Raw genomic sequence first — 22,572 nt, forward strand, 5'->3', positions numbered from 1 at the left:
TTGCACAAATCTGTTCTAATTCAAACTATTAATGAAGAGATAAATTCTGAGTCGTATGGTCTATAAAGTTTTTCAATACTACAAATAGTTAAGAAAATGTATGCTAAAAACAAAAGGGGTGATCAACCCTCCCCAGTTTCCCCTATGTCAATCTCAAGTCCTGAACATGGGATCCATGAGGAATCGAGGGAACTCCTCAAATCTTAAAGGCACGCGTATAGAATTTTATATATTTTCATCAGAAAATCAAGCATTTACATTACAAACTGTGGCATTTGATGAAGCGGAACTGCTGATGATGATCAGAACAGAACTCTTCAACGACGCATAGTACACGTTTTGTGATTCTGAATTTCGATTTTGACTTGGACTGGGCCCCGGACTCCGGACTCGGACCCGTACTCGGACTCGGACCCGTACTCGGACTCGGACCCGGATCCGGACACGGACCCGGACCTTGATCCGGAAAACCACTATGATACCTAAACTAAACAAACCACTATGATTACCATAAAATGTATACATATTACCAAATAAAGTATAAGCGCCGTTAAGTGGGTCCAGGCTAGTAGTTAGAGAAGTCGGTTTTTTTCTATTAAAGATTATCTATTTTGTGTTTGTGCTCACGAATAAATTAATTATATTCTATTCTATTCTAATATTTGGTCTCCAGGGGGTCCCTGCCCCGGGGGACGCCCTTGCATACCAGATTTGAATTTCACGCTTTTTTTCTACTTTGGTCAGCCCTACTCCATTTTCCGTACCGGGCAAATACTTTTCAAACCGTTCAAACTCCAATGTATACTTAAGTGTATCCTTCCTATAAACGCCCTTACTTATGCGTCGGGAGTGTTAGACACACACCAAGTTGACAAATTCTACAGAACTTTAGTTTGCTTAGGACCCGTATCGTCAAACTTCGCTGTCAGTCTATCGGAGTTTCAGTAGGTAATGTAGCATCTCGAATATTATGGCGAATTTGTGAGAAACCCTACATTATAATTAAATAAGTTCCATCTCTACATTCTAGTACGAATTGAAAATCATTGGGTTAAAAAGGTTCTTGGCTTGACATAGGTTAGCTAAACACTGGACAGAATCAATAAAATTTATTTTAACGAGCTTTAAACATAATTCACTTATTAATTAAACATAATTCACTTATTCTAGAGTAGGTATCTACGATCTAGCAACTATCGTTTTCATTAGGTAACGTTTTGGTTCCAAGAAGGAATCAATTCTAATGAAGGTTGAGCAATTCAAATGGGATGAAGTTAAATCCATAACTAGGTACCTAAAGAAAATTGGGTACGGTATTTTGTTCAAAAGAGTACTTAATTTTAATGAAAGCCTCTTACTAGCCAGGGAAACGATCCTGGGGCCGATTTTGATGAACATTTTTTATGGTGTTGATACGATCTTGACGATAATCTTGGTGATTGATGATCATCTCACACAGCGTGAGTAATCTTCAAGGTCGTATCAAAACAAGATCAAACTGTAACAAATTTGTTAAATCAGAATCGGTCTCCCTGAACAAACTTTTTTTATGAAATTAATACTGGTATTGTGTTACCAACGATCAAAACAATATGCCTTTTGATTTTAATTATGGATTTGACTGTTTTTTTTTTGCCGACGGTTTATTCTTTGGAGGCTTTAGTTTTATTTTCTAAAATCGGGTTTGCGCCTCCTGAGAACATCACGTGTCATTGTTTCAGATTTCTACTCATTGTCCCATTTTAATGCTCGCCTTATATAATTTAAGTTTTATTATCTTATAGAAATATTATGCCGTGCTACGCCAAAAAATTGGTTTTAAAACCAACCAATCCTAAACTACACGCCCCTAAACCTGCACTAATAGAATGTATTTAGATGTAGGTAAGTGTAACGCCTTGGCGGAGCGTGTAGTTCAAAATTGATGTTAAACAACTTATTTGTAACGCTTTGATATATAGGTAGGTACTTTTCATTCCTTGTCTAACGTAGAGTCATTGGGTGCGGACATAGGTGATACCTAATCATGAGAAAAGTCGGTAGCACATGTCTTACGTAATCTTATGAGAATCAACAATGTACTTATATAGAGAGCGCGTACTTATTGCGCAAATAACTATGTATAATATTATGATGAGTGATGACAACACATCCTGTTAAAACGAAACTAAGGTACGCAGCATGTCCAGCATAGGTATATTTAGATTCAACGATTGCTTAGGTTTTTTATATCTACCCATGTATACTGACCAGGCATTAGGTTTTTTAAGGAACTTTCTTATAAGTAATTCGAAATGCCTAACTAGAAGTCTGCCAGTCTGCCTCCAAGAACGTATTAATGTCAAATTCGGAACGCCAGGATGAATAAAAACAGTACCTAACTTAAGTGCACGCGATAGTTCCTTTTCGGTTTAAAAAATAAGTAACTGAAAGTGTTACACACACAGTGTCACATCGCAATTTAGTACACTTTTTATGCCAGTCTTTTAGTACGAGGTTGCATCAGTATTTTATACTCAGCATTGTCGTACCACGTGGTGAGTATGCCCTTCGGCTGGCAATCAGAATACACCGTGTTTAGTCGCATTTCGGTATGCACAGCTTAGTATCCCAGTCTCTTAATAAACCGGGGTTGCACCAGCATTGGCACTCTGTACTGGCGTGCCACGTGGCGGTATGGAAGCCCCGAGGCGGACAGGTGGGCTCCAATCCGCAGCTGGGGCCGCCGGGGTGGTACTCGCCTAGCGGGCACTGCTCGGAATCTGAAATTTAGATTTACAATTCAAAATTCTATAGGTAGGAGTCGAGTGCTCTTTTACATGTTTGAATTAGTCTATAATGTCTCCTGTTGAGTAGGAATGCAGCCAGAAATTCAGCAGAAAATGTTGGCATTAAGTAGTAGTATTCAGAGTAGGTAAGCATATTAAAACATTTTGACTTTCAATTGTACTTAGGTAATAAAGATACCTATATTTAATTTGTTTACTTATAATCTTCAGACTTTCGTTTCGTCAAACTTTACCTACACTAGCACTATAAGAAGGTACCTAGAGTCAGACCAAGAAAAGTCTGCAGCGGATTTGACAGCCCTCGCAGTGCCAGTGTTATTATAAACGTCAAACTTCTATGAAATTATGACGTGTAAATAACACTTGCACTGCGTGGGCTATCAAATCCGCTGCAGACTTTTCTTGGTCTGACTCTAAGTATGTGAAGATACCTAAGTATGAACTTTGTTGTAGGTATTACCTATCTAACGCGATAGATAGATTACTGATGTGCCTAAGGAAACTTTCCAAAATTGCGAAATGTTTCGGAAATTTAACGTAGGAAAAATTCGGATTTTTTTTACATTTTTGTATGAGAATTGAAACTTTCCAATTTTAAATTTAAATTTCTTATATTTCCTAGTGAAAGTTTCATAAAATTTCCGAGAAATTATAGAATTTTATGGAAACTTTCCGCAACTTGCACATCTGTAGGATAGATGAACCTTGCGTTCACCCTGAGAAAGATGGACACTCATGTTTCCATACCGGTCGGGAAAACCCGACTGCTTCCTACAAATAGCTACGTCGTTGACTATGTCGGCTATGATCTAACCAATTCGTGACTATTGTATTAGATAGCCGGTTTAATTAATTGCAGAAATAATCGGCTACAAATATATTTACTTACTCTATTATAACAATTTACAGTAAAGGCACCATAATACCTATTAATTAACTGGCTCCATAATATGTTGGTGCGATTTTTTTCTATGAGCTAACCGTAGCCGGCGTAAATATTTTCTGCAACCGACAAGTACTGTCAAGTACAGTCAGCAAGAATAGTAGCAGATAGAACGACGCGCTAAAATGCGCTGAGTTGCTACCGCAAAAACGAAAATCAAAATTTCGTTATCTGGCTCTTAATCGCACGAATATGGAAAAGCGATAGAGAAGCAGATAACGATATTTGGATTTTCCTTTTTCTACGGTAACTCCTCAGACTCTGATATCCCTTAATAGACTTACGAGTAGGTACAGTAGACGTCAAAAATATGTTTACATTTTTCGCCTTATTTACAAAAGAGTAAAGTGCAAAAGTGTAAACATATCTTTGACTCTGTAGAAATAACTGCGTAAGAATGGTAATAACAAATTAAAATTATGTACAAATAAAATATTTAATCCGGCACACTTACATACCTCATTCGTAGGGTTGATTTAAACCCTATTTCGTAATAATGCACTATGTACCGTATCAAAAAAAATGCATATCACACACATTATAACTTAAAACCCAAAAGGTACCTAGTACGCTCCCTTTTCTTTGTAGGTAGATAAAATTTAAAATACATTTGAAATATCAATTAATTTCGCTATGTTTGCCCAAATACGTTATTGCATTTTTTTCTCAGTAACTGCAGAAAAACAAAGAAGTTAAGCCGTAATGAAGCCAACAAAGCCAAGCTAATTACTATCATTAATTAAGAGTTGATTTTATAGGTAAAACACATTAATTAGGTACGTACCTTCTATAACATTCGATTCGGCGGCAGGCGCCGCCAAACTTGCACACCACAAGTTTAAACAAACCACAAACACCAAAACACAGGTCTTCATCTTCGTTATTAATGACACTACCTTATGTTGTGATATGTACTCGAGCGTTACTAACGAGTAAATGACGATGTTTTCCACATCCTATTCAATAAGTACGGATCACATTAGTACTGCTAACTAATTCACAAAAAAAAATGTCTGACTTGTAATAACTAGTATAATTTAACCTCCATATTGATAACAACGCTGCAGAGTTAAAGTTCACACTTAAACTGGGTGGCTTGAGTACGCTAGGTGAGAATGAATAACAGCCTTGTACAGTTTTAAGATCATAATGCGATTTCCATGGCTCTTATTACCTTCATCACAAAGGCTAGTTTGGAAAACATATGTGCGTCTTTACATGATTATTATAATAAGCTTGAAGCAAATGAAATGAGTAATCAGTATGACGCTATTTGCAGATGAGGTTATCAAAATTACGATGTATCTGGATTGGAGCATAATATGAGCAGTATGGTTTATCTAACTAGTTTAGTGGGTCTGTCCATATATCACAAGGTCTGGTTTTTTTATTATTCGACTTTGGCCCACTGCCTAGTTCCCGATTGGGTTGAGATGTTACATGCCTACCTGTCTAATTTACGTACCTGTATTCGATGACAATGCAATATTATATTGCTATTAAAGTTTTGACCGCCACAGGGAAAATCGTAAAGTTTAAAATGTTAGGTTAACCGCAACATGTTCCAAGGTTAACCGAATATCGAAGTTTTAGTATTTTAATTAAAATTATAATATTGATTTGCTAATCGGCGATTATAATAACGTGCTAGTCAAATCACTGCTAAGGCTTAACCCTTTTCCAGGGCGCACTAATCTACAAGGACTACAAGGTTTTGGCAAGAAATCCAAAAATATTTAAATTAATCCAGCTTTGACAATTAATCTGAAGACGTGGCTTGCGTGCGTGACTTCGCTTCCCGAAGGTGCAATCTAATTTGAACCTTAAATGGGAAAGCTAAAGTTGAAAGTCTGTTGGCGTGTATGTGGTCGATAAATCGTACTATGCCTGGAAAAGGGTTAACCCGTTATACTTAGGTCCTTACGGATTGTTTACGGGTTGTGTAAGGTGGTCTTAATAAATATATTGAAATGACCTGTGAGGGCTGTGAGCATAGAAATTGCACTACAACAACGCAATCTCATTTTGTTCGAGCTCGTTACAATCATCTTTTTGAGTACCTACCTACTAAATTTCTATCTCAAATCGTACACTCTTAATAACAGCAACACCTAGGTATCTGACCATTTGCATACCTTATTTCTTTACAGTAAGGTTTAGTTTAGTGTCAGTTAAAACATACTTTATATTATAGAAGACTTGACAAAAAGTTGTAAATTGGAAGCGAAGACTTCACAATGACCAACGACCAGCGAGTGGCAAATTCTCACCGATAACATCAGTGGGAAGCCCATGCCTATTATGGTACGCTGTACCCACATAAAAAGAGGTCATAATTAACACCTACTTATGTTTAGTTAAAGGTGACACAGGAGATGTGATTTGGCGGCATTCGAATTTATTCTGGCCCACCCACAGGTCTACAATGTAGGTACAGTGGACCAAGAAAGTGGTCTACCACCCTACGGTTGAGGTTCGTTTGAACGTCATGAGACAACAAGGTCGATTTACGTTAAACGTCAACGTTAAAAGTCAACCTTAGTGATCGTTAGATCTCGCAGAAACTTTTGTCAAAACTGGTAGACCACTTTCTTGGCCCACTGTACAAGATTGACCCAATATCGGAATGATGTCAAATGTCATTGGAAGTTTTGAATTCAGAATATGTGCTGTCTTCTAAATGCAGCGTTTCGTATTTTCCAGTCCGCTAATCTTACGTTTTGTACAGTCACCTGCACCCCTAGCACATGATTGCCGGTTTGCCGCGACAGTATCTCGCGGCAATCATGTGCTAGCCCGGCTGCAATAATATGTTACTCTTCGAAGGCTGCAAAAATATGTGACACGCTCTTATGGCTCTACAAATAAAATCGTGTCAGATAATTTTGCGGCCTTCATTGTGTAACATATTATTGCAGGTGACTGTACACGCTACGCTATGGAGCGCATATGTGGTCACTATTTTTCATTTGTAGTCTGCCTTTTTTGCACTCGTGAAATGTTTACATAGTTACATGATGGCTTCCCTTTTGCACACTTCAATTGTCTTTAAGCGTAAGCGACATTCTAGATCGGTGGGCCCACCACACATAACAACCGTAAGTGACATTAGTAAATCAGTTTGAACTTGAAATTTACTTCATAAACGTGGTAAACAATTCAATGAGTTTGCAGAAAGATTTGTGATATTGGGTAATGATAAGTGAAAGTTGCATAGACACTTATGCAAATACTTAGGTACATACTTTGAAAACATGAAAGAGGAAATTCAGTTGATAGCTTAGAACTCAAAAACCTATAGGTACATACGGGATACAAGCCGCATCCGCATTTCAGAAAAAGGTCCCTTCTGTGGACATAACAAAAGTTGCCAATGCCGACCCAGGTGCGCATATAATTTATATCATGTTTTTCGTAGTCAGACCAATAATTTTGCTTTCTTTTTTGGTGAAATAAATAATATTTACTTACAATATCTTCTGTTGATGTTTCAGGGAAAACTCATGGTCTCTTTACAAATGGAACTCTATAAAATGCTAAACAATTAGTAGTATCTATTCAAAATACATAATTTATTAAAAATTAATAAAAGGTAGGTAGGTACATTAATGACTTACATTAATCAAATTAAACTTATTGACTAGCTTGCCGCAGGTGCTCCCAAGGATCTTTTAGCATTGAAGGGTGCAAATATGCATCAATATTGCTTTTATCTCTGCCAAAACTACTGTTGCTGTCACTCTGAAACAAATACGAGTCATTTATTTATTTAAATACTGAAATATGATATAGCAGCAAATTCAATAGTATTATTTTGTCTATGACTATAAGGTTTTTCTCAAGATTAGCAATGCGCTCCAAAAAACTGCAAACGACTAAAATTTCTCGGTAATAGTAAAATATCAATATCAGAAAAGCCATATGAAAAATAGTTTCAGACACACACTTTGCAATACCTTATGGGGGAGGGGAATCTATCCTGGAAGATAGCATATGAAGTTACAATTCTTAGTATTTTAAATGACTAGAAGTAAATGTGCTAACATCTATAGCGTGGGCTGCATGAAGGCAAAGAATAATGGAAAAGTTGGCATACAACTTAACTCCGGAATTATCTATTAGGTAAATAAAAATTGTAATCACTAAAGGCAACCATGCCAACCAATACACATACTCACACACACACACACACACATACGAGCAGGCCAAAAGCACTTATTATGTTTTCTCGGATATTTGTATTAGTTAGATTTAGTTTTAGTTATAGTTTTTGTTTTATCAGGCCTCACTGAAAATCAGCGTCACTCACTTCGTGACATCAAGCTGAGTGAAGAACTTTTAGCACAATGTTCTTTTTTTCTTCTGTTCGTCCTAATGAATTTTTGTTATTAGGTATATTTTGTTAATTTTTGTGCTAATAAATATTACTTACAACGTAAATACCACGCTGCCATATCTAATGATTAACTTACCCCAAAACTACTGTTCCTTTGAGAATTATTAGCCCATCTGTTATTGTAACCACTTCCTCTTCTATTGCCGTTCTGAAATCTGTTATTTTGATATCTTGGTTGACTTTGGTTTTGTTTCCTGTCTTGCCATTTCCCTTGCATTGGCGTGCTCTGATTGAAAGGTATAAAATCGTCGGACATATTTATAGTCAAAATACAAGTTGAAACAAAACAAAGGAGTTGTTTTACCACACAAAATATAAAATCACAAAATAAACACGATTGATTTTTTATTGCTATAGCATAGCTTTATTGACTTGACAGTTGACACTGACTCACGTCGTGTCAGTTTGACGTAACTACAGATGGTATTTCCAAAGCACAATTCAGGGGGGGGACACTAGGAATGTAGTTAACGTCAGTAAAGATGCAGGCGATTTCTATATTTTGCTCCCGACAACATACTATTGCGTAAAGTTGACTTCCGATTACACAAACTACGTCACCAGATGTCACTATAAAATTCATATAATTTTGGTGGCATTAATAATAAAATTAAAATAAGTACGAATTAATATTTTTAATTATTATAATTTTCAATTAATTTTGCGAAAAAATAAGAGTTTTGTTAAAATGTGATTTAATTATGCTGTTTGTTTATGCTGGCAACATTGCATAACCGCCAAGACCATAGAGGTATCTACAATGTACAATCATAATTATATAGATGAAATGGGCGAGGAGCCAGTTGACCGAACGAGATGCACTTATAGAACTTTTAGTATGGAGTAGCAGAGAAAGCGCTTTTGAAATAACCCGACCAAATTACGTAGGTTATGTTTGGTAGGTTGTCAGGAACGTCAAAAAGTGTTTTTAATTTGGTCGCATCACGTATGTTCTGTCCCTCACGGGCGCACGCGTATAGCTCATCTAAGTATATAATACTAGGTATATGGCCAAGACATGAAATTTTTTAGCTGTCACTGGAAGAGCGTAAATTAAAAATATTTTAGTGATGGTTGAGCCATTTTCTTCGTTATGGTTTGGTTATGGTGCTGGAGGAAATTAGATTATAGCCCGAATGAAAACACATGCCTGCCCTGCCCTGCCATGCCCTGTTGTGAAAACCTCCAGAAAGTGCGTTGAGTTCTGTGTTATTTTGTGCAATATGGACGCTATTTTAGAGTAAATTTATTTCGTGGTAGGTATCTAATAAGTACCTACTTTTGATAAGGCACGCCACTATCGATAAATCTGCTACAATGCCTAGACTATGTGCTTGTATTGTGCGTAGTAAATTAATCATATTTTCTTAATCATGTATTTTCTTGTGTGTGAATGCTTTTTCACCACACTCGCTTTGTTTTCTATTGTTTACCTAAAACTGTACTTTCCTAGCGATAATGTGATGTAAAACATGTATGCAATAAACATATTGAATTTAATATTCTGTTTTTTTCTTTATTCCATTATTGATAACATTAACCTTTTCCACATAATGTTAGGTCTACTTGGGCGGTTTACAAGTACATTTGTTGTTTGATTTCTTGTAAATAATTAAAGGTTTTTGTTACAAGAAACCAAACAAAAAATGGACTTGTAAACCGCCCGAGTAGACCTAATATTATGTGGAACGAAAGTACACGTATGGATGCATATGTAGTTGTGCACGCACACAAACATACTTAGTATCGGCGGAGAATCAGAGATGGCTCTTTCAAATGAGTTTCCATAAAATGCTTCAAGAGGGCTCTCTTTACCTATATACTTACTTTACTCTTTGGCACAATTATTCGAAACAAAATATATATGACCAACGTAATAAAAAAAAACGGCCAATTGAGTATCGGGTCACGGGTGAAAAGAGAATAATCGTGGAATGTATTGAGCCCCATATATTCCACGACATTTCCGCACAAACTCTATAAAGCTGTATCCAAACGAGACAATTTTTCGCCAATCTGATGAAATTGTCCGATTAAATCAGGACGTGCGGACGCAAACGCCAATTTGGCTCGCCGAATTCGACCGCCGATTATGACCTATATCTGGTCAACCAAATCTTCATCATCATCTTCCTCGCGTTGTCCCGGCATTTTGCCACGGCTCATGGGAGCCTGGGGTCCGCTTGGCAACTAATCCTAGTAATTGACGTGGGCACTAGTTTTTACGAAAGCGACTGCCATCTGACCTTCCAACCCAGAGGGTAAACTAGGCCCGTATTGGGATTAGTCCGGTTTCCTCACGATGTTTTCCTTCACCGAAAAGCGACTGGTAAATATCAAATGATATTTCGTACATAAGTTCCGAAAAACTCATTGGTACGAGCTGGGGTTCGAACCCGCGACCTCCGGATTGCAAGTCGCACGCTCTTACCGCTAGGCCACCAGCGCTTCTCAGATCTGGTCAACCAAATCTTGTCAGTAAAAAAAGGCGCGAAATTCAAATTTTCTATGGGACGATAGCCTACATTTTTCAAATTTGCCGCCTTTTTCTACTGTCAAGATCTAGTTGACCAAGTATATATTACCGATAAAAATGGGGTGCGGACGCAAGAATACCAATTTGTGACGCTAGTATTTTCGTTTTGGAGTATTTTTTTCAATTAGAGGACTCAAATATCACCATAAATCTTAAATTGGCGATTAAATTGGAGATGGCGCCAATTATTTGATTATTATTATTATTCTATAAGCAGGCAGGCAGTTGTGACAACTGATATTGCCTGTATCCAGTAATCATTGACAGTTGTCATTGACAAGTAGATGTATAGGTGTGCTTGTCTAGTTGATTTTTAAATTGGTTCACATTTTGTGCTGAGACCACATCTTCAGGAAGTTTGTTCCAAGCCCTCACTACTCGGTTGCTCAAAAAGTGTTTGTATGGGTTACTGTGGGACTTATGCCTTTCTAACTTTAAGTGATGACCTCTCAGACGGGTGTTGTTGTTGCGCTTGAACATTTCATGAAAATCCTTGAGGTCATAGTGCCCAGAGAGTATTTTATACGTCTCTATTAGGTCTCCACGTTCTCTGCGGTGCTTAAGAGTAGTGAGCTTCAGTTCCTTCAGTCTCTCCTCATATGGCTTGTTCTTAAGTTGCCTTGGTAATTTCGTGAAACTCCGTTGCATCTTCTCCAGCATATCTATGTCCTTGGTAAAGTAAGGGCTCCAGGCTTGAAAAGCATACTCCAGTATGGGTCTGACGTACATTTTGTAAATTTTTAACATCATTTCTGGTGTCAAGGTTTTGAAAGCTTTTCTAATGAGGTAAATGAGGCTTCTGGCTTTTTTTACCATTGTAGAGATGTGCTGTTCCCACTTTAAATCCTCTGAGATCTTAACGCCTAGGTCAGTTTGTGTTTTTACAGCCGTTAGTGGGGTGCCATCCAAGTTGTAAGTCAGGCGGGGGTTCCGATTTCCTATGTGAAGTATAGTACATTTGGCAGAGTTCAGATTGATTAGCCATTCTTTAGACCAGCTTGTTAATGCCTCCAAATCATCTTGTAGATGGCTGTAGTCTACGAGTGGGTTAGCAAATAACTTGGTGTCATCCGCAAAGGCACTAATACTGCATTTTAGGCGACATGGAAGATCAACAGTATACAGTATATAAAGCACGGGGCCCAAAACTGAACCCTGTGGTACTCCACTATGTATCTCTCGTTGCCGTGACTTGGTCTCACCAACTCTAACTTTAAAGGTTCTGTGCTTTAGGAAGGCCCTTATCCATAATAATATTTTCCTGATCAAATCGGTCGATTTGCTCAGCTCGTCTGAACACGGCTTAAGTGGATACAAACGAGACAATTTTTCGCCAATCTGATGAAATTGCCAGATCGAATCAGACCGTGCGGACGTAAACGCCAATTTGATTCCCCGATCAAATCAGTAGCTGCGGACACAAAAATGCCAATTTTTGTAGTTAGAAGCCGGGGTTTTTAAAATTGGTGATTAAATTGTGTACGCGCTAGATGAGCTTGGTGCCAATTATTTTCCTGATCAAATCGGTCGATTTGCCCAGCTCGTCTGGATACGGCTTTAATGGTTCGGAAGTGGTTGTGTCCTAACAGGGCCCAATATAACTGTGTAAGATTTTATCAAATTCAATTATTTAGTACTAAAGTCCGTCAACCAAATCTTGTCAGTAGTAAAAGGCGGCAAATTTGAAAAATCGCGGGTTAGCAACACTGTGTTCAAATAATTCCAAAACGCGTGTCATCTGTGTTTTATCTGTGGAATGTGGATCGTGAATAACAGCCGTCACCTCATGGACCTAGAATATTACGGACGGACTGTCACCTAAGACAAACTGTGACACTGCAATGGCGGACGGTTTGAATGTGTGCGTGTAGACGAGTGTTACCATGTAACACAAATTCTCCCCTAATGGTGAAACAATTATTTTTAATATCGTCCTTCTTTTCAAATAGATAAAATAGGACAGTTTTACGTTAGACAATAAAAAAGGTGTGTACGTATCTGATTTTATAGGTCTTGAAAATGCGCAATATTGCACAATTACTTTGTGCAAACATTATTTTCAATACCTAATGATACTTAGCATCGTAATGAAATCAGTTCGTCATGTTTTTTTAATTTATACGTTTAACTTGAAACATATCTGGTTTTCAACAAAAAAATTATAATACATAACATAACAAACAAACGTTAACTATCAAACATGCATGTAAGCGTCTAATCTCCTTAGTATCGGGAAATTACCATACCGACCTAGTTTGAAATGCACAATCAATAATTTAACCATTTACCTAAATGATCTCTTAATACATAATGATTTAATAAGAAGGGTAGCAATTACCCTACTTTCGGGAAATTACCCTATTCATGTTACTGGTCACACTCCTGTTTTGCAGTTTGATAATTTATAAACAACAAATTATCGTGATTTTACGTACTAATTGTTAAATTTAAGTATGAAAAGTTATTCCGTGACTTTTTTTCTTTCGATCGGTACAATTCTAGAGTCAGACCAAGAAAAGTCTGCAGCGGATTTGACAGCCCTCGCAGTGCCAGTGTTATTTTAAACGTCAAACTACTATGAAATTATGACGTGTAAATAACACTTGCACTGCGTGGGCTATCAAATCCGCTGCAGACTTTTCTTGGTTTGACTCTAGCAGGATTTAACTACGCATGCCGGCATATTTTATATTTTTCTTCGACATGTTTACTTCAATGACGTTTCGATTCGTCTGACGGCAAACTGGTGGATGTGGGCTGTCAATGTGTGTGTGTCACGCGTAAATACTATCAAACTGGTGGATGTTGGAATCACAGTTGTGTTGTAAGCGAAACTCTGTCCGTAATATTATAGGTCCATGCGTCACCTTATTTGTTTTCATTTGGTTTTCATTTTGAATCGTTTCTGTTTCAAGAGATATTTCTGCTGTCACCATTAAATACCAATACATTAAATAAGAATAAGCAAAGCTAAGGGGCCTACAATGTACAATCATGCTCGTTGATGGTAAACATTACTAAAAATTGAGGTTATGACAAGTACTGGAAGAACTCTTTCGAACTTTTATGATTATGTTTGTTTTAGGGTTAAAAGGCATAAATAAAATTAATACGTATGCCTAAATCTATCCAACAAGACCATAAATTGTGTACTGGAAACCGTCCATAGGCCCACATGTCTAATATTTTCAGCAATCAGTTGTGACTATTTACAAAGGTAAACCTTTTAAACAGTATTAAGAGCCTTGATTATATCGCCGTTCTTTCGCAATATCTACCTAATCCATACATGTTTGTTGCAGAATTAAATCTTGCCCAATATAAGGCGTTCGTAGTAGGTAGTATCTTTTCAGACAATACTTACCTATGGCGGTTTATGTACGTGTACAACGCAACCAAGTCGAAAAGTGACCCTTATCTTATTTACCTTTAAATTAAATAAACACCCAAATATCAGTTGTTTTATTTTTAATATGTATATTGTACAATATATACCAATCAAAAAAATTACACAGGTATGTCATATTCATCCAGAACAGTACACTAATTTACATTAACAAGTGGCATATTATATTGTAAATAACAAATATATGCACTATCTAATTATCTGCATTTTGATATGATTTTATTTTAGTAAACTTAGAAGACATAGATAGGGAACAAAGAGAATATAAGCAGTTGTTTTTGATATCTTCAGATTTGTTCATCATTTTGATTAACATTGTTTTAACATCGCTTTTAAATTGTCCGTCCATGTTTCAATTTTTTTCAATAAACCGCGAGTGATAATTTGAATTGACGTAAGCAGGGCGCGCTCAGCGGAAAAACAATCTGTTGGTTCGATGTACATTGCTGCTTTTCTTAGCGCAATACTGCTCTTTGAGTGTTGCCCTACTTTAGTTTGCTTTACATTGCTACTGACAAGATTTGGTTGACGGACTATATTTAATTAATCTTGGTATAATCACTGCTGTCATTGATTACTCTTTTTGCTGTTTTTTTTATTATTTTGTTGGTACTATGCATTTATTCTTTTTTTCGTTGCTTCTTTCGAGTTCTTTACAAAGGTTTTAGTTCTTATCTGTGGTCGAAGCTGTCTAAGACACTGTTTAATAAATCCGATTTTATTTTTACATATTTTAACAAAAGTCAAGGATGCACATTTTTTAAAAGTAGCAACACGCAGAAGATATTTGTCAAATCTATTAGTCGATTCGATTGTCTTTCTTTGAAGCCAATAATAATTATATTGGAGATTTAGTATCCTTTCAAACATTAAACTATTTACGATGTTATTGTGAACTTCTAAAACGCGACAAATTTAATATTGTTGCGGCACAGGATGTGGGTGCCGACTAAGTCTCCTAAATTAGCAGTCGGTAAGACAATCCTTTTAAGTATTCCGTCGGCAATATAATACATCCTGTCCGGAACAGCGGAAACGTAAAAATATGTGTATTATTCATGTTTATATGGCTTTATGAGATATTGTCATACATACATTGTTTGCGTTTATCTCTTTATTATTTACCGGACAATGGTCAGACTTAGTTAAGTATTTTAATTATTAGGATGGATCAATTAGCAATATTGTTAATATTATTTCATAAATCATACATCCTAAATACAGAGGAGTGAAGATTTATTTTTAAATTAGGTTACTGAACTTTAGATGTCAAAGTCCTGACAAAGAAATACTGCATAGTCTTCAATGAAATACAGCCTTTTAACACTTGTTTTTAAGTTATATAACTTGTTATAAAATTGTAATATAGACATAACATGTCTCTGTAACGTTTAAAGTAATTTATATGAATTTATGGATAACTTTGGCATCATGGTGATCAAATCAAATAAAATTCAAGTGTTTATTCTTAGTATATTACATTGGATACACTTCCAATTAACATACACTATAAGGTTGTTAGAGTAAGACCAAGCTAAGTTGGCAGCGATGTTGATAGCTGAGACAGACAGTGCAAGTGTTATTTTAAATGTCAAACTTCTATGGAATTATAATGTTTAAATAACACTCACATTGCCTGGGCTATCCAAATCTCTGCTTGGAAAAAACTTAGCTTGGTTAATGATTAGGGATAAGAATATTTATTTAAAAGAAAAAAATTATTTCCATTTGCAATGTGGCCCCACACTATAGTTCGTTTTTTTAGCATTAGAAAGAACTTGAAAGAAGGTAAGCGATCTTGACATGTCTTTTAATTGAAAAAGGCTTTTTAAAAATCAGTAACTATTACTTATGAAAGCAGAAGAATATAAATGATCGTATTAGATTCATAATTGTTACATATTTGCCGTAACTTATTTTTAAAATGTGTTTTTCTATTAAAAAACACATCAAGATTGTTTACCTTATTTCTAATGCTAAAAAAACGAACTATAGGCCATATTGATTGCATTTCATATTTGTAAAACTTGTAGTAGGACTGTTAATGAAAATTGAAATGCATTGAAATTGATTCATTCTCTTTGCCTGCTTCCACTTAATGAATTAAATTCATTATTTTGTTAGTTGCTCCATTGACTACAAAGTACCTTTATGACAATAAACTGATGACTCTTAAGAATTTGCTAGTTAAGATCTTTCTGGCTCACATTGTATTTTATTTACAGATTTTTATTTTAATCATGAAACTCCATCTGCTCCTAGTATTTAGTACAGTTATAATAATTAATAAAATTATTACAGCTGTTTACAACTGGAAGGGAGATGTTCGGTCCGGGTTGCCGCTGGAGATAGGAGAGACTGTGCAGATACTAGAAGAACACTCAGGTATATCATCAGATCTATCATACCTTGAATACATTCGGAGTTAAAGCATACTTGAGCATTCCGAAAAAAAAAGTACTTTCATTACTTAATGAATTGTCAGCCATTTGTGTTTACATTTACAGGGTCAAAAAGCTCTTTGGATCATAATATTTATAATAGGAGAAAAAAAGTTTCCATGTGCACCCCATTACTTTACCATCATAGAGTGAGCAGCAGAAGTTGCCAAGCGCTCGAGGTGTTCAAAACTACCTTGACACGCTCTTATTCTCTTAACAATAAAGTCGCGTCAAGATCATCACAGATGAAATGCTGGCCAACATAATCTTTCTTTAGGGGTCATCCATTAATTACGTCACACGAATTTCTAGGTTTTTTGACCCCTCCCCCCCTCCTTGTCACACTTGGTCACATTTGGCAAACCCCTCCCCCCTAGTGTGATGTCACATTTTTTCTACGAAATCGCCAAATCTAATTAAGTAAGTACCTAAGTATTATTAATATTGTATCAAAATATTTTTGACGATATAAATATTAGTAATTTTATAACCCAAAACTGCTTAGGAAAGAAAATTAAACGAATAAAAACGATTATCGTTTTAAAAACTTGTTATTTAAATGTACAGCGAATAAAATAATTTAAATAAATTTTCGGTTACTGATGAAGTTAAAGTGACGTCACAAGGTTTGTGTCTCCCCCCTCCCGCATGTCACAATATGTCACATTTTCTTGACCCCCTCCCCCCCCCTAAACGTGTGATGTAATTAATGGATGACTCCTTACCTGACTATGGCAAAGCCAAAAAAAGTGTCTATGATTGAAGCAAGCTTTGGGTTTTATTTGAAATATAAACTAATCTGCAAATTAACTATGATCTTTTCAAACAGTGAAATGAGAAAGTGATTATATCTCTGTTTACTTCCTTTGTCCCCAACAACACAAACAACTCGTTAGGCAAACATTTATGAATGGTAGAATTTATAATTTGCATATTCATAGATTTATGTGATCAACTTATGAATAAGGCGTTTGGTTGGAAAACAGTTTACCTAAGATGAGTTATTTGAATTTGGAGATAAATTTTGAATACATTACTTTATATGAAATAGAAACGTCTGTTTCGTTAGAAGAAATATCTAAGGAAACCACAATAAACTCGTATGAAGGATACGATGGAAATATTCATATAAGCGGCAACTTAGTTGTTAGAGTGATGGGTTGTTGTTGTTAGTCTCCTGGCAGCCACGAGGAAAACTCACACCCTAGGCAGTGAAAATTAAAATGTTTCTTTTAATACTTGATTATAAACATAAAAGCAACATAAGCTTTCTGCTACACCTACTTTTTACATAAATACGTAATTTATACAAATGGAACCAATCAAAGAATTTTAAGACACTGGTTTCGGCTTTAAGAACTATATTGTCTAAGAAAATACAGAAATTTCACTTATAAGACAACTTATCAATAGATAACTCAAAGTAATTGCAAGTTACGCAAATCGCAATAAGCAAGCACTAATGGCAGTGTTTAATTATTTTTTTCTAGGATGGTGTCGCGGCTTCAGTACGAAGGACAGATCAGCATGGGGCATCTTTCCCCTCTGCGTGGTGTCCGTACGGCCCTGCACTGTAAAGGGTTCTGGACCAACAGCAATAGCAGAGTTGAAAGACGATCCTCTAGTTCGCGAGATTGCTGTTGTGCTGAGAGAATGGGCGCGACTATGGAAAAAACTTTATGTGGTGAGTATGTTTTAGTAGCTTTATGAAAAGTATTCAGACATGTCAGAATGGGTTCCTTTCTACGTGGAGTTGAAAAAAGAACCTGTAGTATTGAATGGGCGCGACTCTGAAAAGTCTTTGTCAGTATCTATACAGTAGTCAGTATTTTTTAAAGATTATAAAGTGTACTCATGGTTAGGTTAGACTTTGAAGTCTTCATCTATGAAATCCGTAGTCCCTGCAAAGTGTCCATTATAGAGCTGATACCTTTTGGCTCGTCAAAATGCTTAATTTGTACAGGTTAACCCTTAAAAGCATAGTGATTGATGCAGTCTACACAACAAAAACATACAATTTTATGCATAAGTAATTAGATAAAATCTATATATGATACATACATATTAATTTCTGGCAAAATAAAAAAAAATGCATTTAAGGGTTAAATATGACAAGACTCTCGCAGCAGTATAGTTCTTTTCATTCATGTTTGCTCTGGAAAATCGGTCTCTAAGTAGAAAAGATTCCTTTGGTGCACTAATAAGTTTTAATGTCTAAATGTTCAGTGCACTCAATGGTACAGTGTGTTAGCTATTAGCATCCAATTGTCCCTTAACTATTCAATACCTGAAGGGGTACTGAAGTAAACCCTTTTAAACTTAAACGGTCGGCAACACGCGTGTGTCTCCACTAGAGTTGCTAAGCGCCCATAGGCTGCGGGGCCGTTAAATATCAGACGGGCCGAACCCTTGATTGCCACCGTAATGGTACTAATGGTATTTAAAATACCTACACAACTAGGTATAATGTTACATTAGCCCAACTTTCTGAGGTGCTCATTCCCAATGAATCGGGTGTCGTTAGGTACTTTAATGCTTCTATTTTATAAAAATAATCCTACAAATTAAACCAGGCGTGGCTCACTCCGCGATTTCGTCGCTTTGCTACAGGTAGCTAAAAGTACATCCGTTCTGCCCCAATTTTGGGGAAAGCCATAAGCCGCGCGTGGCGCTGTCGCTGTGCTGTGCTGATCGTAACAGACGCGTTTTGTTAGAGAGTGAGTCTTCTGTACCTAGTACTATTATTTATTCTGTGATTAAACTCAAACCCGAAATCACCAACTAAGCCTCTTTAAATACATAATATATTCACAACGTCAGCGTGTGATTATGGACGACAAAGATGAACAAAAGACATGACTTGCTAAATGCTATTTGCATATTCTAGTAGTTTTTGTTTATCGGAAACATGCTCAAAAGATACCTACTTACTTAGATACATATAACATATGTAGCTTAGCGTAGGTTATTTTTGGAGATTGATTCTGATCTTTAAAAAATACTATAAGGTACTTTACTGTAGATATTAAGAGGAAAGGGGGCGGCCGCTTCTCCATACAAACGTAGTCCCCATTTACCTCTTTGGATATTGATATTATGGAAAATATTTCTACATAATTTGATGGAAATTAAACTTTTGTTGATTTCCTTTTTTGGAATTCACGGGCCTATAAATCCCGGTCTTTTTATAGACTTGCGTGGGGATATAGATCCAACACGTAGAGGCCCTTTGGGGAGCTTTAATGTCATGTAGAAGTCATTGTATTCTTATTTTGATAATTCTTATTTGATTTCATTAGGAGCGGAAAAACAATTACCATGCATATTTTTAACTGCTCCCAACTATAATATTAATTAAAAATTCTAAAAAATCAAACGAAGGAGCATAGCTATAAAGTGTTATTCTATAGAACTTGCTAACTATGTAAACAAAGCGCCGTATTAAAATCGTCTCTGAATGTCAATTTACTAGTGACTTTTGTTTACATAGTTAGCAAGTTCCATAGAATGACACTTTAGTTGATATACATCTCACTGTGTCTAAACAATTTCAATAATGTTAATATCCAGAGAAGAAAATGAGGACTACTTTTGTATGAAAAGACGATTTTTCTTGGTCGTCTACTTTCGTCTTTCACAGAATTTGTATAGAATAAAACGAAAATAACCCAGTTTAACAACAACAACAACAATGTTGAATCCAGAAAAAAAAACGTTAATTTATTAAGTGTACCTAATAGTTCTACGATACTTACTGATTTTCAGTGAATACAAGATGATGAAACTTATTATACTAGTGTTAGTTAAAAAAAAACCGGCCAAGTGCGAGTCGGACTCGCGCACGGAGGGTTCCGCACCATCAACAAAAAATAGAGCAAAACAAGCAAAAAAACGGTCACCCATTCAAGTACTGACCCCGCCCGACGTTGCTTAACTTCGGTCAAAAATCACGTTTGTTGTATGGGAGCCCCACTTAAATCTTTATTTTATTCTGTTTTTAGTATTTGTTGTTATAGCGGCAACAGAAATACATCATCTGTGAAAATTTCAACTGTCTAGCTATCACGGTTCGTGAGATACAGCCTGGTGACAGACGGACGGACAGACGGACAGCGGAGTCTTAGTAATAGGGTCCCGTTTTTACCCTTTGGGTACGGAACCCTAAAACAGCAGTAGGAAATGATTATATTCTGATTAATTTCAACATACAGATTGCTAAAACGTTGCACATATATAAAGAAAAATATAAACAACAAAAAATAAAAAAAACCGGCCAAGTGCGAGTCGGACTCGCGCACGGAGGGTTCCGCACCATCAACAAAAAATAGAGCAAAACAAGCAAAAAAACGGTCACCCATCCAAGTACTGACCCCGCCCGACGTTGCTTAACTTCGGTCAAAAATCACGTTTGTTGTATAGGAGCCCCACTTAAATCGTTACTTTATTCTGTTTTTAGTATTTGTTGTTATAGCGGCAACAGAAATACATCATCTGTGAAAATTTCAACTGTCTAGCTATCACGGTTCGTGAGATACAGCCTGGTGACAGACGGACGGACGGACGGACGGACGGACGGACGGACGGACGGACGGACGAACGGACGGACAGCGGAGTCTTAGTAATAGGGTCCCGTTTTTACCCTTTGGGTACGGAACCCTAAAAACGGTCAGCCGTGAGTCGGATTTAAGGCCAGAAAAAAAAACTTGGTTAGTCTTCTTAGGTAGGTACCGACTGAAGCAATATTGCGAAAGCCTTACCGGAACTTGGCCACATCGCTCATCACATTCCTTTTAGTAATACGTTTTTTTTTTGTAATTAGTCATTTTAACTTATTCCATTTCTTTGTTCTTGAATGAGTCATAATTTGTCACTAAGCAGAAAATGTAGATCTCGGAGCCTTACGTAAGCGTAGACTATATGCTGCAATAATTTCCTTGCAATAATCTAGATGGCGCTAAACATTACTCGGCCCTAAAGGTCTTAAAAACATTATTATATATGTACAGTCAGCAGCAGAAGTTGCTAAGCGGGCGAGGCGTTCATAATTACCTTGACGCGCTCTTATTCTCTTAACAATAAAGTCACGTCAAGATTATTTTGAACACCTCGCCCGCTTAGCAACTATTGCTGCTGACTGTACACTGAAATAAGAATTTCAATTTCTCAGGAACGCGAGACTTACCGGTTCAGTGCCGTGGCGAAGGTCATGAGAGAGCTGCTCAGCGGCCGACGGGCGTTACTAGCTGGCACTCTAACACAGGACCAGACCAGGGCGTTGCGGCTGAAGCTCGTCGCTAAACTCGACTGGGGCAACCGGTAAGTGAATTCTTTACTTAGGACTATTTCTCGAACGATATTAGAATAATATTATTGGTCCACGAATTAGAGTACCGGGCAGCCGGGCACAACTCCTCGGTTCACCGGGGTCTCTCCCAGAAGACGTCGGTAAAAAGGGTCTGCTAGGCTTCTTGGAAGAGTTGGGTTGGCAAGAATAGTGCCACCAACCCTGATAATATTGGTCATCTTCATACCCCGGAACGTAAATTCCCCTATCAGGCGGGCTGTAAGCTTGTTTGACTCGCAACGTGGAATAAAAAATGTTTAGTACTGTTTGAGAAATAGGTCCTAGCCCGAAATATTAGTTGATACAGTGCCGTAGCATAGGTTATGAGGGACAACCACTGCTCTCGCTGGGACTTACACAGGAGCAGCAACGGCGCTGTGTCTTCTTGGACTTGTCGCTGTATTACGGGAATGTGTAAGTGAATAAGTACCTATACTTCTGCCCAGTATTTTCAAACATAGCGAGTGAACATAGCTGAGATACCTAAATGTAATTAGGGTTATCGACGGCTGATGCCCTCACTTTATAGCATCTTGAATATTGGTAAAATTACTAGAACTTTTCACGCTGAACATTGAAACTTCTACTGTAATCAGTAAAGTGGTCCCTTACCCTTATTTTCTGACGTAACTGATCTACTTAGATGACAGAGCATTGGAAACTATTTTATTATTACCACTTACTACCATAAGCTTGCTAAAAACATATTTATTGCTT

The 22,572-nt window shown here is 36.8% G+C and overlaps 3 protein-coding genes across 3 annotated transcripts in view; 1 reads left to right on the forward strand and 2 right to left on the reverse strand.

Moving 5' to 3' along the window:
* Window positions 1-2,392: 2,392 nt before the first annotated feature.
* LOC134650556 (uncharacterized) lies at window positions 2,393-4,658 on the reverse strand. Its single transcript, XM_063505512.1, has 2 exons — window positions 4,517-4,658; window positions 2,393-2,762 (listed from the first exon to the last, which is right to left on the reverse strand). Exons 1-2 carry the CDS (start codon window positions 4,605-4,607, stop codon window positions 2,578-2,580), a joined length of 276 nt encoding a protein of 91 aa, XP_063361582.1. The 5' UTR covers window positions 4,608-4,658; the 3' UTR covers window positions 2,393-2,577.
* Window positions 4,659-7,292: 2,634 nt separating this feature from the next.
* Window positions 7,293-8,457, reverse strand: LOC134650555 (uncharacterized). The gene is made up of 2 exons (XM_063505511.1): window positions 8,205-8,457; window positions 7,293-7,473 (listed from the first exon to the last, which is right to left on the reverse strand). Exons 1-2 carry the CDS (start codon window positions 8,382-8,384, stop codon window positions 7,366-7,368), a joined length of 288 nt encoding a protein of 95 aa, XP_063361581.1. The 5' UTR covers window positions 8,385-8,457; the 3' UTR covers window positions 7,293-7,365.
* Window positions 8,458-14,927: 6,470 nt separating this feature from the next.
* The window catches only part of LOC134650059 (dedicator of cytokinesis protein 4), a 78,666-nt gene continuing 71,021 nt past the window's right edge, over window positions 14,928-22,572 (forward strand). Inside the window, exons 1-4 of the mRNA XM_063504882.1 lie at window positions 14,928-15,043; window positions 16,372-16,455; window positions 18,002-18,195; window positions 21,679-21,827. Coding sequence (XP_063360952.1) covers window positions 15,007-15,043; window positions 16,372-16,455; window positions 18,002-18,195; window positions 21,679-21,827 — 464 coding nt within the window. The 5' untranslated portion in view covers window positions 14,928-15,006. The remainder of the gene's footprint in view (window positions 15,044-16,371; window positions 16,456-18,001; window positions 18,196-21,678; window positions 21,828-22,572) is intronic.

The sequence above is a fragment of the Cydia amplana genome, chromosome 8, assembly GCF_948474715.1.
Source record: "Cydia amplana chromosome 8, ilCydAmpl1.1, whole genome shotgun sequence".
Taxonomy (NCBI): Eukaryota; Metazoa; Arthropoda; class Insecta; order Lepidoptera; family Tortricidae; genus Cydia; species Cydia amplana.

Bases quoted from the DNA above. Each gene is read 5' to 3' on its own strand.
- LOC134650556 (XM_063505512.1), bottom strand. From the start codon at position 4,607: ATGAAGACCTGTGTTTTGGTGTTTGTGGTTTGTTTAAACTTGTGGTGT. The intron at 2,763-4,516 runs GTACGTACCTAA...TCTAAATTTCAG, and splicing joins CGAATCGAATGTTATAGAAG to ATTCCGAGCAGTGCCCGCTA.
- LOC134650555 (XM_063505511.1), bottom strand. From the start codon at position 8,384: ATGTCCGACGATTTTATACCTTTCAATCAGAGCACGCCAATGCAAGGG. The intron at 7,474-8,204 runs GTAAGTTAATCA...TATTTGTTTCAG, and splicing joins AAAGGAACAGTAGTTTTGGG to AGTGACAGCAACAGTAGTTT.